The sequence below is a fragment of the Camelina sativa genome, chromosome 11, assembly GCF_030686135.1.
Source record: "Camelina sativa cultivar CO46 ecotype springtype chromosome 11, ASM3068613v1".
In the NCBI taxonomy this organism is placed as follows: domain Eukaryota; kingdom Viridiplantae; phylum Streptophyta; class Magnoliopsida; order Brassicales; family Brassicaceae; genus Camelina; species Camelina sativa.
The window spans coordinates 27,720,654-27,734,734 of NC_141890.1; the positions used below are offsets into that span (position 1 = coordinate 27,720,654).

The 14,081-nt window shown below is 34.0% G+C and overlaps 1 protein-coding gene and 1 pseudogene across 7 annotated transcripts; both read right to left on the reverse strand.

Annotated features, from left to right (window-relative positions):
- Positions 1-8,345: 8,345 nt before the first annotated feature.
- Positions 8,346-9,455, reverse strand: LOC104728312 (putative B3 domain-containing protein At5g35780; annotated as a pseudogene).
- A 516-nt stretch (positions 9,456-9,971) lies between these two features.
- Positions 9,972-13,041, reverse strand: LOC104724210 (RHOMBOID-like protein 9, chloroplastic). 7 transcript variants are annotated; one of them, XM_087474731.1, is made up of 8 exons: positions 12,978-13,041; positions 12,779-12,887; positions 11,947-12,362; positions 11,708-11,876; positions 11,442-11,607; positions 11,026-11,196; positions 10,789-10,943; positions 9,972-10,393 (listed from the first exon to the last, which is right to left on the reverse strand). In XM_087474731.1, exons 3-8 carry the CDS (start codon positions 12,347-12,349, stop codon positions 10,138-10,140), a joined length of 1,320 nt encoding a protein of 439 aa, XP_087330857.1. In that variant the 5' UTR covers positions 12,350-12,362; positions 12,779-12,887; positions 12,978-13,041; the 3' UTR covers positions 9,972-10,137. The 7 variants fall into 7 exon arrangements, 5 of the variants coding, with proteins under 5 accessions (XP_087330857.1, XP_087330855.1, XP_087330858.1 ...); XM_087474729.1 differs by having other exon boundaries at positions 11,026-11,218; positions 11,422-11,607; XR_015572130.1 differs by lacking the exon at positions 12,978-13,041 and having other exon boundaries at positions 11,422-11,607; positions 11,708-11,861; positions 12,779-12,918.
- Positions 13,042-14,081: the final 1,040 nt, after the last annotated feature.

Sequence of the window (14,081 nt, forward strand, 5' to 3'; positions counted from 1 at the left end):
GGAAATTGTTATTGAGAGGAGAGAAACAAGCGAAACTGAAGAGAAGAAGTGCCTTTCTCTTGCCTTATATACTTACATTAGGGCTAGGGTTTTTTGTTTTTCCATCCTTCGTTTGAGTTTAGTGGTTTAATTATTGTGATTACTGATGATTAGTAACTAATAATTGCGTTGTGGTCAAGTTAACATAGATGATTAGGGCAATGCTATAATTACGATTTAGTCCCTATTTGGTATTTCCTTTTTCCGGAGAATAAGAAGAGAAGTAGTGATAAAAATTTAGGAAGTTTCTCTCTAGCTTTGTTTTTGTTTCATTTTTTTTTGTTTTTTGTGTATTTAATTTTAGGGTAAATTATATGTTATACCCATAGGAAGAGTTTTTTAATTACTTTAGGTCAAACTGGAAATCAGTTTCTACCTTTTAGCCACCCGTAAAATTTTAGACAAACATACCCTTAAACCAAATCATATGTAGTTGGGTTTGTTATATATGTGTAGTTAGTGTAGCCAATTTTTAGACAGTTAGCTATAGTGTTTTTACTTTGCCATTTAATCTATTAAATAAAAAAATAATATTACAGGAGTGAGAAGAATATAATAATTTTTCTTTTCTTTTGTTTTCTAGTTTTTCTCTTTAAACTTTATAAATAAATTTTGTTTTTTTGTAATATAAGTAAATTTTAATTTTCTCTATCTTTTAAGTTCAATTTTTCTATGTTTTTAAATTCTATATCTATATTTTTAATTCTTAATTTTGTTATTTAGAACAGTTTCAAATATTATCATTGCCATGTACGCACATAGTAATGATTTGTGTTCATATGTACGTACACATAAAAATAATTTGTATTAACGTTAACATTGTTTTATATGTTTGTTTACAAATAAAACATTCAAACATGTACGTTACAAGTTATTTTAATATACGTACATATAAACGTGTATGTACATATGAACAAATAAGTTGTTTACAAACAAGACATTTCAAAACATGTACGTACACAAGTTATTTTAATGTAACATTCAAAACGTGTACGTACAAATAAGTACATATGAACAATCATCATAAAGTGAACTATGTCATTCAATCTTGTTTGAAACTAATTAGGGAGATAAGTGAAACAATCACACATAAAGATATGTATAACTAAAAGGTGCAATATCACATTCTCTCACCATATTCTCACAATTACAAATAAACCCACCGTTGAACATAGTTATAGAGGTGTCAAACCCACCGTTGAACATAGTTATAGAAGTGTCAAAAATATAAGTTATGCATGTTGCAGTTTGGTGTACTGACATAACGTTCTTGAGATTAGTGTACGTACATAATGTTTTTTTTGCTTAGTGTACGTCGATAAATCCATTTTAATGAAGGACAGTATTGTCATTTTGTATTAATCTTCAACCTATCTTCTTCTGTAACCCTAGCTAATATTGTCGTTGTTGTTCACCGGAAATTTTCTCCTGTTCTTCTTCTGATGTATCTACATTTTACTTGTTTTAGATCCTCATTTGCATTCACTTTAGCATCATTTCATCCTGTGTTTGTAGCATTTGCGTCTCATTCTTGCATAAATTCACTCACTTAGTAGTTTTCCATTAGCATTGCATACATTGTTGCATATGGAGTTGTTATCAGGTTTTGGAGAGCTTTTGGGAACACGAAGCTGAGCAGAGTGCAAGGCGAAAGAGAGCTCGATCGATCTGGGAAGACGAAGTGAAGCAGAGGAAGTCGAACCAAGGCAGAATGACCAACTGAAGCGGAATCTAGCCTAACGCATGCAGAGCAGAAGACAAGGCGGAGCGACTGACACAAGAGGCAGAGCTCGATCGAGCTGATTGAAAGAAAAGACGATCGAGCTGTCTGAGACAAAGAAGAGCTCGATCGAGCTGAAGTGGAACGCGAAACCAAAGCTGGACAAGAGGAGAAAGCATAGCTCGATCGAGCTGTTGGAAGCAGAGGAGAGCGAGATCGTGCTAAGCATCAACCGACTTAAAAATCATTGACTTTGACTAGGGTTTTCACAAGTTTAGTATAAACATGTCTCATTTGTTTAGACTGGGGAAGCTCCCTTTTGAGCATTTTCTAGAACTTCTCTCAAGAAACAAAACGTGTTTAAGGCTTTGTAATTCGAATTCTCTTTTAATCTTTCAAGTTTTTATAGTTTTACATCTCTCTTTTATGCTTTAGTTTATATAATCTTGTTAATCTCTCTTTAATCTCTTTTCATAATGTTGCTTATTGAATTTTCTGGGTTTGGGTTCTTGAGCTTCATGATTTCTGAGTAGTGTTCTTAGAGTTCTTGAGGTTGGGTGAGATCCATGAGGTTTTCTTAGTCTTTTCTAGGGTTTTGATGTTTAAATCTTTTAGATCCCTTCTGGATTAGTGTTCTTCATGCTAGCTTCTTTCTGATCATCTGAAGCTTGACCCGAGGCATTTCCACCCGAGAGGGCTTGGTGAAATGTCTGATCTAGCTAATACCAGAGATATATGTGCCTAGCCTAAGAGATTAGTTGTCTAGGGTGTTTATTGACATTGATTGATTGGTTGTTAATGCCTGCCTTGTTATGCTTCGCTAAAGAGATTTAGGTCTGGAGGTAACTTGGCTTGAGGGTCTCTGTCACGAGATTGGATTGACCTGTTGTTGAATCTTTCGTCTAGGGATAGCTTTGTTTAAAGTTTTATCGAATCCTTGTATTAAGACTAAGTTACTTCATGGATCATTGATACCCAGCCTCACGAGCTCTCTTTTATCATCTGTTTGCATCAGTTTACGTTTTGCTTGTTTCGCTTAGCTTTGCTTACTTTTGTTAGTCACTGCTTAGCTTTGTTAGTCACTGCTTACTTTTGTTAGTCACTGCTTAGCTTTGTTAGTCACTTCTTAGTTTTGCTATTAGTTCTCCTTTTCTTTTGTTGCTTGCTCACTTAGGTTGTTAGAAAATCAAAACTAAGGTTCGCTTGACTTAGCTAGATTTGATTGCATCTTTTGTGGTTAATAGCTCACCCATTTGGTTTGACACCCTTTGTACTACAATGACAATTTAAGTGCTTAGGGAATTGAACTTCAGTAGAGTAGTAAAATCTTATTATCATCTTCTCACCAGAGTTCTACACACCCATAAACATCAGAAATTTTCTCCTCTTCTTCTCACCGGAGTTCTACACACCAAAACTCACTGAAAATTTCCTCCACTTCTTCTTCTCGCTGGAATTATACACACCCAAACTCACTGCATCTTCTAAAACATCCAAACACACCAGAATTGTACACATCCAACTCGCCGGGATTTTACACACCCAAACTCGCCGAATTAAGTAGCCTAACTATTAATCTTACCCAAGTTCCCTAATTTTTACTTGGTGAGATGATGAACTTCGTGTTCTTCTCTCTCTCTTTCTAGTTTTCTTAAGGATTAATTACACCCAGTATTTAATTATTTTTGTTGTATAGAAACTAAACAATTGAAATGGTTTGCTAACTAAACTAAAAATTTGTTATCTACTTATAAGGACATTTTTGTCAGTTTTTGGTTAGTGGCTATTTCATGGGAAGTCAATATGACTTTGTCATCTGGTGAAAGAAAATGTTTTTTTGGAGTGATATGTGAAAATTTCTTTTAATTTTACTAGGATTTAGACCCGTGATATCGCGCGAAAAGTATTTCAAGAAAAGTTAATTTTAATTTCAAATTTAGAATTATATATTATAAAATCATTTGAAAGTAACAAAATAGATTGAAAAATATATGTTTAATAATAAAAGTAAAAATTATCTCAAAAGAAAAAAAATTAAGTAGGGCTAAAATTTCATAAATATTAAACATATATAACTATGAGGTTAAAACAACATGACCATCAAAATGAAAAAAAAAAAAGAACTTATAATAAAAAAAAATATGGCAAAAAGACTACACTCTTAGCTAAATATTATTACATGAAAAGTTGTAATGAATCGAGACAACCTTATAAAAAAATTTCGATGTATTATAAGTATAAGATATTTTATGAAAAATTATTGTAAAGAGTAACAATCATCATAACAATTATTCGTATTCATATTACTCACAAGCAAATATTATGACTAAGTGATTCTAAGTGAGAATATCAAACGAAGTATTATAATAAGTAAATGCAACTTTCTAATAAAATAAAATAAATTTCATCTTGAGTGTAAATATTTTTTTTTTGACAACAAAAAGATCAGCTCATATGAGACATCTTGAGTGGAAATTTATCAACCAATAGTCATAATAAAAATACACAACTTTTAAAAAGAAAATATTGTACAATCTTAAAAACACATATTTACAAAAGCTACAATAAATAAACGTAACTGTAAGTTGCATAATTAAAGTTGATTAAATTTCTATATTACGGTAATAATTTCTAAAATCTTTAGTTAGATTATAGAATAATATTGGATATTTAATATTAAAATTTATATTATTTGGATCCAGCATGAAACACAAAATTTGTGTCAGCGAACAATGATTTTGTAAGTTATCTAAGACGAGACACACATATATATATATAATATATATGTATATGAAGTTCAAAAGACAGAAATATTTAGATAAACATAACTATATATTTTGTTATTTGAACTAAAAGATTAACATAACTTTTAGAATTAAAAGTTATGAACAAGATATAGTGAAAATACACAACTTTACAATGAACATAAGCAACCATATGATTTTCTTCTATGGTAAAAGACATAACTTTTAGAACAAAAAGTTGTGAATAAGATATGGTTGAAAATACACAACTCTACAATGAATAGAAGCAATTATATGATTTTCTTTTATGGTAAAAGACACAACTTTACAATGAACAGACACAATCGTATGATTTTTTCAAAATAAATAAAAAAATTAATTAACGAAAAGGTACGACAAAAATTTGTAACTCTTATTGACATTTATTTAGATTGTTATTATTATATAGATTACTAGATCAGAACCCTTAGGACAAATTTTTATTTTACTGTTTATAAATATAATCTATATACTATTGAAATATAATTTGTGTCTAAGTTTGTTGTCTAATTATATTCAAAAATTCATATATCTCTCATCATGAATGAGAATTAATAATATGTGTATAAGTGAATGATATTATGTCATTTTATGTATATAAAAACTAATAATATACACAATTTTGTACCTAATTTCTGTCCATCTAGTAATCATTTTTTACTTAAAACATAATTGTAGTTTTTAAGTTTAAAATTATGTATATATTTTTTGACCAAGAAAAAGATTTAAAAACGTTATTATATTGGAATATTACCTTTTTATTATTGTTGGAACACATTTGTTTGGGCCATTGTTTCCTCTACTATTGGATCATATTTTACTTGCTAGACTTAACTGGGCTTACAAAATTTTAAGAAAACAAACAAAAAATAAATGAAATTGAGTAAAAGCAATGTTCAAGAAAGTGCTAGGCGTTAACTATGCGTTGATCCAATGCCTAGCGTCTAGAACGCCTAATCGGAATCTAGGCGATTTTAGGCGGTTTAGGCGTTTACACTATAAACTAATATATATATGATATTATATACATAATTATACAAAATATGTATAAGAATAATAAAAATATTAAATCAAAAAAAAAAACAATAGATAAAAATATTATTTTAATTCATTTTAATTAACATATTAGATATTTATAATTATGTTTATAGAAATAAACCTTATAAATTTTAAATTTGTGCAATTAAAATTTTAAAAATACACTAAAATGATAATACTATAATTTTAGACGGTCAAACCGGTCGTCTAGGCGTTGCTATAGCGCATAGCGCCTAGACGGGGCGGAAGCAGACGCCTAGAGAGCTTTTTCGAACACTGAGTAAAAGACAAAGAAACAGACTTTGACGTTCATTCCAGTTTTGTTCTTCCTTTCATATTCCACCTACATAGAAAAAAGAAAAAAAAAAACTAATTAATTGAGCCAAGTAGAAGATCGACTAAAAAGCAAATGAAGCTGCCATTAAATACACAAAGAAGGTTTTGTTGTAAGATCTATGTAATTTTGCTGTGGTAAGATGTGAGGTGAGATGATAGCAAATAAAATTATTTATACTGGTGTGTAAAATATCGTGATAAAGGTAGTAGTTAATGTAATCTTTGGTGACCAAATAGAAGATCTATGTCTAATTTAGTTGAGCCGTTTTTGGTTTGTTCACATTAAACGTGAGTCTCAATAGTAGTAATAAGGAAAGCAATGATAATTTTTTTCCTTATTATGTTGTTGGGATATGTCATTTTTATTAAGGAATTCAACATTTAATAATATAGGAAAGTGTATATACAGTGATGGTTTTTAAGGTAAGTTAAATCATGTCTCTTCTAATAATTTATTTTTGATTGAAATACAAATAAGGATGTCGTTTATATTGCAATTAAGAATATCATTTATGTTGCATTTATTATCCTGATTTTATGTAATTTGTTCTTAGACCTATATGCAAAATGAGATGTGGCGTAAAAACATACGGAGACCCATAAAAATAAGGGCATCAATTATTATCAAACATAGGCGGTAGGCCCATCAAAATAAATAGGGGAGTTGGATACTAATACGATTCAAGGAAGAAGAAGAAGAAAAGAAAGTGAGAAGAGTGCTAAAAACAGGGGCAAATGCTGAGGTGGCACAAGTGGATGAGTCAGCAAAGAGGAGTGAAGACTCTGAGGAGGCCAGAGGCTTTGCTGTTACGAAGTCTACTCTTCATTTATATATATATATATATTGAGATTTATTACGATGGATGATGATTGATAGTATTGTGAAGAAGACGCTATGAGTCTTGGGGCCATGATCGACATGAGATCATCAATTAGGGAGTTTTGTGTTGAGTTCGCCAGCCATGAGAGCTTGATACGTTGTTCTAGCATCTTGTGTAATCGGACGTTGTTTTGGTACAGCCTACAGGTGAATAATGAGGTTACCGTACTCTAAACCTTGAACAATGGTAAGTGTGTCGTGAGCTTGGTTTGATGAACGTGACAATGAGTTTTGTTGAGGGTTCCGAGTTTCATTTGGTGAAACTGAATCTATTGCAACATTAGAGTTGATTTTGCTTCGATTCAAAGCTAAAATATATCATCTGATGGTAAGCTGGACTCGGATGCCTACAAGGCGTTCGACAAAATGCTTCTCCGAGACAGAAGAAGGAAGCAACAACGTTTTCAGTTTTAAGTTATCAGAAGAGGATGAGACCTCTAGAGATCTGTTTTCAGCCTGTAACTTCTCTAATTTGCAGAATTCACATGGACAATATAGTCTTCCCTTTTTTGGGGGCTTCACGGTCTGATTGTGATGTTAATGTTTTACTTGCTCAGGGTATGATATGTTTTCCACTAAAAAGGAGTGGCTGCGATTACATTTACAGAACATCCACTATCTGTCATGGCCTACTACTCTGCATATCAACCGTAAAGAGGAGTGAAGACTCTGAATCATACAAGGACAGAACTCTGACTCTGATTATGCAGCTTCTTAAAGACAAATCTCACTCTCTAGACTTCAGATATGACTGTAAGCATCAACACAATATACATTTGATCATTGTTCATCTTTTTGAGGAGACGGACATACAATAGAGGAGATGGACAGACAAGTTACTATAATAGAGGAACAAGTGAACAAGTGATCGGAGTAACACTTCCAAGAAGTTACTACTATACAGAAAACCTCAAGAATCACCTGAATAGCAAGTAAACAAGTGAAGAGCTACTCTTTGTTAAGAGAAAAGCAGAGGAGGATTCAAACCTCAATTCAAAGTAAATGAACATTCGAATGTGTTTTTTAGATGAAATATTTGTCTTTCCTTTTTTTCTTTTGCTTCAGATCATTTGTCACCGTACAGAACGCGATTCCTTGTGAAGTCTAATGACTGATATAGAAAATGTTGCCAAAATTTCTTGAGAGCTGTCCAAATAATCATTTCCATCACACAGGTTATACTTCTAACGAAACCTAAACTTGTTTGTCATGATCTTATTGTTTCGCTCTGTGTATTGTGTTGATTATTTCCATCACAAAGGTATTCAACAGTGCAGTAATAACTAAAGTAGACAAAACAAGAACCCATATTTATGACAAATTAATGTTCAATTCAAACCGAAGAAAATATCTGAAACAACACCAGGGATAGACAAGTTACTACTAATTTTAGACGAGATGAACAAAACCATAATAAAACCCCTTAATATAGCTAGCTAATTAACACTTCCTAGAAGTTATTACTTACCATAATCTCAACTTCAATGACTGTGCAGAAGAAATAAGCTAAGATCAATCAAGTTATCAGATAGCAAATTAAGGAAGAAGCTTAGTATGTCTCAAGAGCAAAGCAGAGAACTCCACGACACCTGAAAGTCCAAAGACTGATCTTGTCGTCCACTTTTAAGTGGTTACCCTTGACGACATCGTTCCACCCCCAGTTCAAAGCGTAATTCAAGGTCCCGTGTCCACTGTCTTTCTCCATCGCCCATATCTTAAAACGCACACCCCACTTTTCACATCTTAGGTTTACAAAAATCGCTCCAACACCAATATTCTCATCGTCGTTTTCGTTGTATTCGTCTTTATCTATTGCTCGATACTCCCCTGGCGTCAAGAAGTCGTTCCTGACGAGCTGCTGGAATGGGATTAAGAGACGACTCTGGCCTGATTACACATCACTCGCTTTTAGAACCTTCTCAAAGATTAGCAACGGGTTTGCGGCATCAGCTCTCATTCTTCTCATCACCTGAAAAATCCACTCCGGTGCATCTGTATCCGTCCTCCTTGGGAAAGTAGCAACCTTTGCTTTCTTGAAACTACCATTCTTCCTCTGTTGCACGGCACGCCTCTTGCGGCTTGTTGTGTTCTCCTTTAGGCATGGTTCGTAACTAGGGTCGTTCGTCTCTGTCTTCGCAGACTTAGCCGTGTTGTAACCAAGTAGTAACGAAGGGTAATTATAACAAGGAAGGTTCAGGAACGATGAAGACATAGAAGACGACGACTCATCACGATCATCCAAGTTTCGTCGTAGGTTTCTTACCAATTTCTTCATGTTCTTCTCAAAGAGTCTCGTCGCATCATCAGTCTCTCCGCGGTAGTCATAACCTTCACAGACGATCTTAGATTTCCCCTTCTTTGCACGTAGTAGCTCATCAAAGAAACTAGGGTTTTGTGTAATTTTCTTCTCGTGATCAACATCGAGCGATGAAGAAGAAGACATTCTAGAAGTCCCATTAGGGTTTTGTTGTGTGTATCTTCTCTTCACCAAAAAAGACCTTTTCTTCCTCGGGAAACGATAGAAGAAACTCTTGTCGCTATCTTCTTCCCCACGACGACGACGTTGTTCTTCTTCCTGAACCATAACCGCAGTATCCGCAAGTAAAAACAAATTCGAGCACATATCCTTACCTAAATCCGTGAGAAGATTCATACTCATGGTGATCGAATTAAAAGAATCTCAAAAAGTTGTGAGAGTGAAAGACGTACGTATTTGATCACGAAGAAGGAAATTGTTATTGAGAGGAGAGAAACGATCGGAACTGAAGAGAAAAAGTGCTTCTCTTGCCTTATATACTTACACTAGGGGTAGGGTTTTTTGCTAATTCCATTCTTCTTTTGAGTTTAGTGGTTTAATTATTGTGTGATTAGTAACTAATTATTGTGTGATTACTGATTAGTAACTAATTATAGCCGTTGTGATCAAGTTAATTAATATGGATGCTTAGGGTAATGTGAAAATTACGATTTTGTCCCTAAAGGTATTTCCTTTTCTCCGAGAACGAAAAGAGTAGTGAAAAAAATTTAGGAAGGTTCTCCGGAGCCTCGTTTTTTCGTTCCATTCTTGTAGTACTTTTTGTTTATTATTTAAATGGTTACCCTGGACGACTTCGTTCCACAATTTAAAGGTCTCCAGATCTAGAGTCCTCTATCGCCCATAATTGCATAAAATAGGTGAAGAGAAACCAACAAAACTTGAGATATAAAAAACCAAAGGGTGAGAGGAATACAATACACAAATTTTCTCAATTTGCTTATCAGTACTCACATTCAGCTTTCTACTACATAACCAAACCACACACAAGTCTCTTTATATAGTTCCTTTCTGTCTTGATGATACACTAAATGAGGGAATAGACAACATCATCGTACGTTGGGAAGTCCAATGGTCCATCCCCAAGGAGTAGCACAGAAGTCACAAGAACCGCGATAAAGATTGTGAAAACCAGAAACGATTTACAGGGATCACCATTCTTCTCTTTCTCTGGTCCAACCGTCACAGTCCCTTCTTGTCTTTCACTTCCTCTTCCAAGTTGAAGCACCGGACAAGTGAAGAATCCATACACAATCCCAGCTATAAGTGCTCCCAGATTAGTCCTGTCACGATTCATATGTTAGAAGCAAAACACACCATCCCTGATAAGATGTTCTCGTTTAAGTTTCGCTCAATACTATAGTAACTAGCCTAGGTGTGCTGAAGCTACACCAGCTCTATAACAAACCTTACTTAGGTTAGTTCTTTTCGTAATCAAGTCTAGTCTATGTTGTCAATCTTTGGTCGATTGAGTCAACAACAAGTTTAGTGGTTTGGTTTGTATAAATCCTGTTTATGATCCTACTACGTATCAAAACAAAGATCGAAACTATGATGAAAGCCAAATGTGAAGAAGTATCATAAATCTTTCTAATGAACTGAGGCTGCTTAAATTAGGTATATAATCGTAAAAATTTCTGAACAAGAAACAACTAGCTGATGGATGTTGGAAGCTTACCAGTCATCAATTGGGCCGAAATGGCTTAATATGAGACCAAGTCCTGTCATAATAATGGCCTTCTGAAACAAGTCCTCATATTCATCGCTTTTGATCATCTCCTTGTTCTGATTTTGGTCAACGAGCCAAGCTCCTATTAAAGCAAATGCTGGTCCCTGCACCGACCCATATACGATTAAGAACAGTAACATATAGTGCAATTTGGTAACATCACATGGGACAAACAAGTTAACTTACAGTTCCTCCAACTGTAGGATCTGGTGTATGCAGAAAGCTCATGAAATTACCAGAGACTCCTCCGAGAATGTAAATGAGACAAAATGTGATTAGCCCATAGTCACGGCAGACTTTTGGTCCAAAAGTAAGCAGAGCCCAGGAGCTAAGGGCCACATGAGCAATTCCAGAGTGCTGCAATGTAAAATGAAAGTGACTAAGAGACAAAAAAAAAAGAAAAATCACATGAAACCAAGTCATTAAGAGTACTAAATGTGCTACAAAAGAAGATGCAGCGGCATGATTAAAAAAAACAATATCTACTCATAGTTTTGACAATAAAATTGTAGGCTATTTAAAAATCTCAGCTGTGTTTTGGTTGAGTGTGTTTTTAAAACAGTAAAGAATGGGAGAACAGACCCAATTTGTTGGTCTTGTACCAGAAACATGGGTGTGACCAGTCTCCACCATTCTCCAGCCACGATTAAATCATTTATCTTTGCTCCATATAACAACGGGAGTGATAGCAGTCCCATATCGTTATTCCTAACTGGCGCTGCCGCTTCAAACAGACACACTCCAACATTTATGGATGCTAATATGCTCCTGCAATTTTAATGGAGACAATAAAAGAGATTTTTAAGCATCAATAAGAACCTTGTGGCATTGCATCAAAAACGAACAAGAAGTGATTAAGAGTTCTTACACAACATAGAAGTTCAATGTATCTTCTGATTGATCATCATCATCAAGCTGCTGGAAAGGATTATTATTGCTTTCGACACCAGTCTTCTTCCTCAATTTGCTTGCTACTGAACCGCCTTCTGATTTTGCTACTTCCAATGTAGACGGTACTAAACCTTTAGATTTTGCATCTGAGGGTCAAATAAAGTGGCATTAACAAAAAGAACACCAGATTCAAGATTCAAGAATATGGTATTATACCTTTTTGGAGTTTGTCAAGATAAACACTCAAAGAATCCAACTCTTTATACGCACTGGTTTCAACTTTCTGATCAATATCATCTCCTGCTGATATAGAAGGCTTATCATCCTCGTTCCGAAGTTTCCCAAAGTAAGAATCCAACAGTTGAATTCTCTTTTTGGTAACCTTGTTCTCTGATGACGCCCTAACCAAGCATAATTTCCCTCTTTGTGAATAGCGATACGGGATTGTTTTTTTACAACTCTTCATCCTACAATCCCTGCCAAGCGTGGCTGCCTCAGCAGTTGTTCTATGTTTAAGAACATTACTACTACCACCAGACGAAAAACGTCTTAAACCATTTGAATCAAACAATACTTCTCCTTTACAAGGAACTTCATGGTGAAGAGGAAACAGTGCCATTTTCTTCAGGTCCCTGTCAAATAGCAAATGTCATCATCATATATCTCTTCATTCACCAAAACCCAAAGCAGAATTTTACAAAAACATACAAAAAAAAACACAAACTTTAGAGATGCATATAACAAGTTGAAAAAAATCGAAAATTTAGTTCAGCCCTCCTAAGATAATCACAGAAACCTATTTGGGATACAGAGATCAGATTCAGGATAATCTCATTGGGGCATTTAATCAAACAACAAAAGGGCATAACTTTTTCAAGAACCCAACAGCGAAACGAGTAACAAAAGCCAAGCTCTTTGAAGTGAGAAATTGTCTTCTTCCTCACCGTTTCCTTCAGACTTGTCCTCAATTAAAGAATTCGAGAGAGAAGAATCGAAAACAACTGGGAATTATCAGAAGTTTGAGAAAAAAAAAAGTGATAAGCTTTACCTTTGAACTCAGAACCTGATCCTAAGATTTGTGTTTGCGAGGATTAGGAAAAATTGGAGTTCGTGTAGCGAAGCAGTGTCTTCTGAAAATTACGTTTTAGAAACAGAACCTAAAGCCACCAAAAAAAACATTACTTTTATTTAATGGTTCAAATTTGGTCGCTTTGGATATTTTATTGCTGACAAAAAAAAAAACGCACCGGATATTTTTTTCTTGAACACAACCGAGTACCACCGAGACAGGCATGGGCATTTGGGATATTTGGTTCGGTTCTAAATAGATCCATTCGATTATTTTATATTTCCGATTCTGGGTCAGCTCTGTTATATTTCGTTTTGGTCCTGGATATTCGAAATAGGATATAATTTTTTTTTTAAATGGTTAAATTTGAACAAAATTTGATTTGATTTTTGATAAATATATCTAAAAACTACTAGATAATTTTGGTTATTCTAAATTTTGGTTATTTGGTATAAACATTTGATATTTATTTATTTATAATTGTAATTTTGGTAATTGGGTTATATCATATATAAACATAATTAATATTTTATAACTATAACTTTATGTTAGGTATCTCAGTACCCATTTGACTCGGTTCGGTATCTGTTTGATTTCGTTTTTTTTGGTTTTTAAATTTACTATCCATTCAGTTATTTTGTAGGTTTTGGTTCAGTTCGGTTCTTTTTATTTTTGGTTCGGTAATTTTGGTCTGGTTATATGACTACTGCTGATTCACAAAGTACAACTCAAGAATTGACCATTTGGTTTTCAAATTTGTTTTTGTAAATGCCCCTTTTTCTTTCTATATAATACAATTATAAATGAGTAATATATATTATGAAAAATTAAAAAAACTTCGAAAGATATTTTTCATCTACACTCATTCGACAATCAGAGTAATGGAATCAAAGAGTAATAACTGATCCCAGAGGGGTTTTCCTCTTTTTCGCTTCTCTCTCTCTCAAAGTGACGCCTCTACAGAAACCGTTTTCTTAATCTCCATAGATTCCGGCCAGCGCTGGCTTCTCCGGCGTCGGTCGACCCCTTTTCTTTCATTCCAATCCCTCAATTTCTCTTTCTGTATAGTATTTCGATGATTATTTCGGCAAATCCGGTTTTCCAATTCCCCTTCCTTTATGCCTTTGGCAAGATGGTGTGGACAGATCTGTGTTCGTCAACTTTACTGGTACCATTCTCGACTTGTGTGGTGTTTCATCACACTCAAAGTTCACCAGAAGTCTTGCATTGGAGACGGAAAAGGGTTGTGTTGTCTTGTCCCTGTCGTGGTTGGAATTATTTT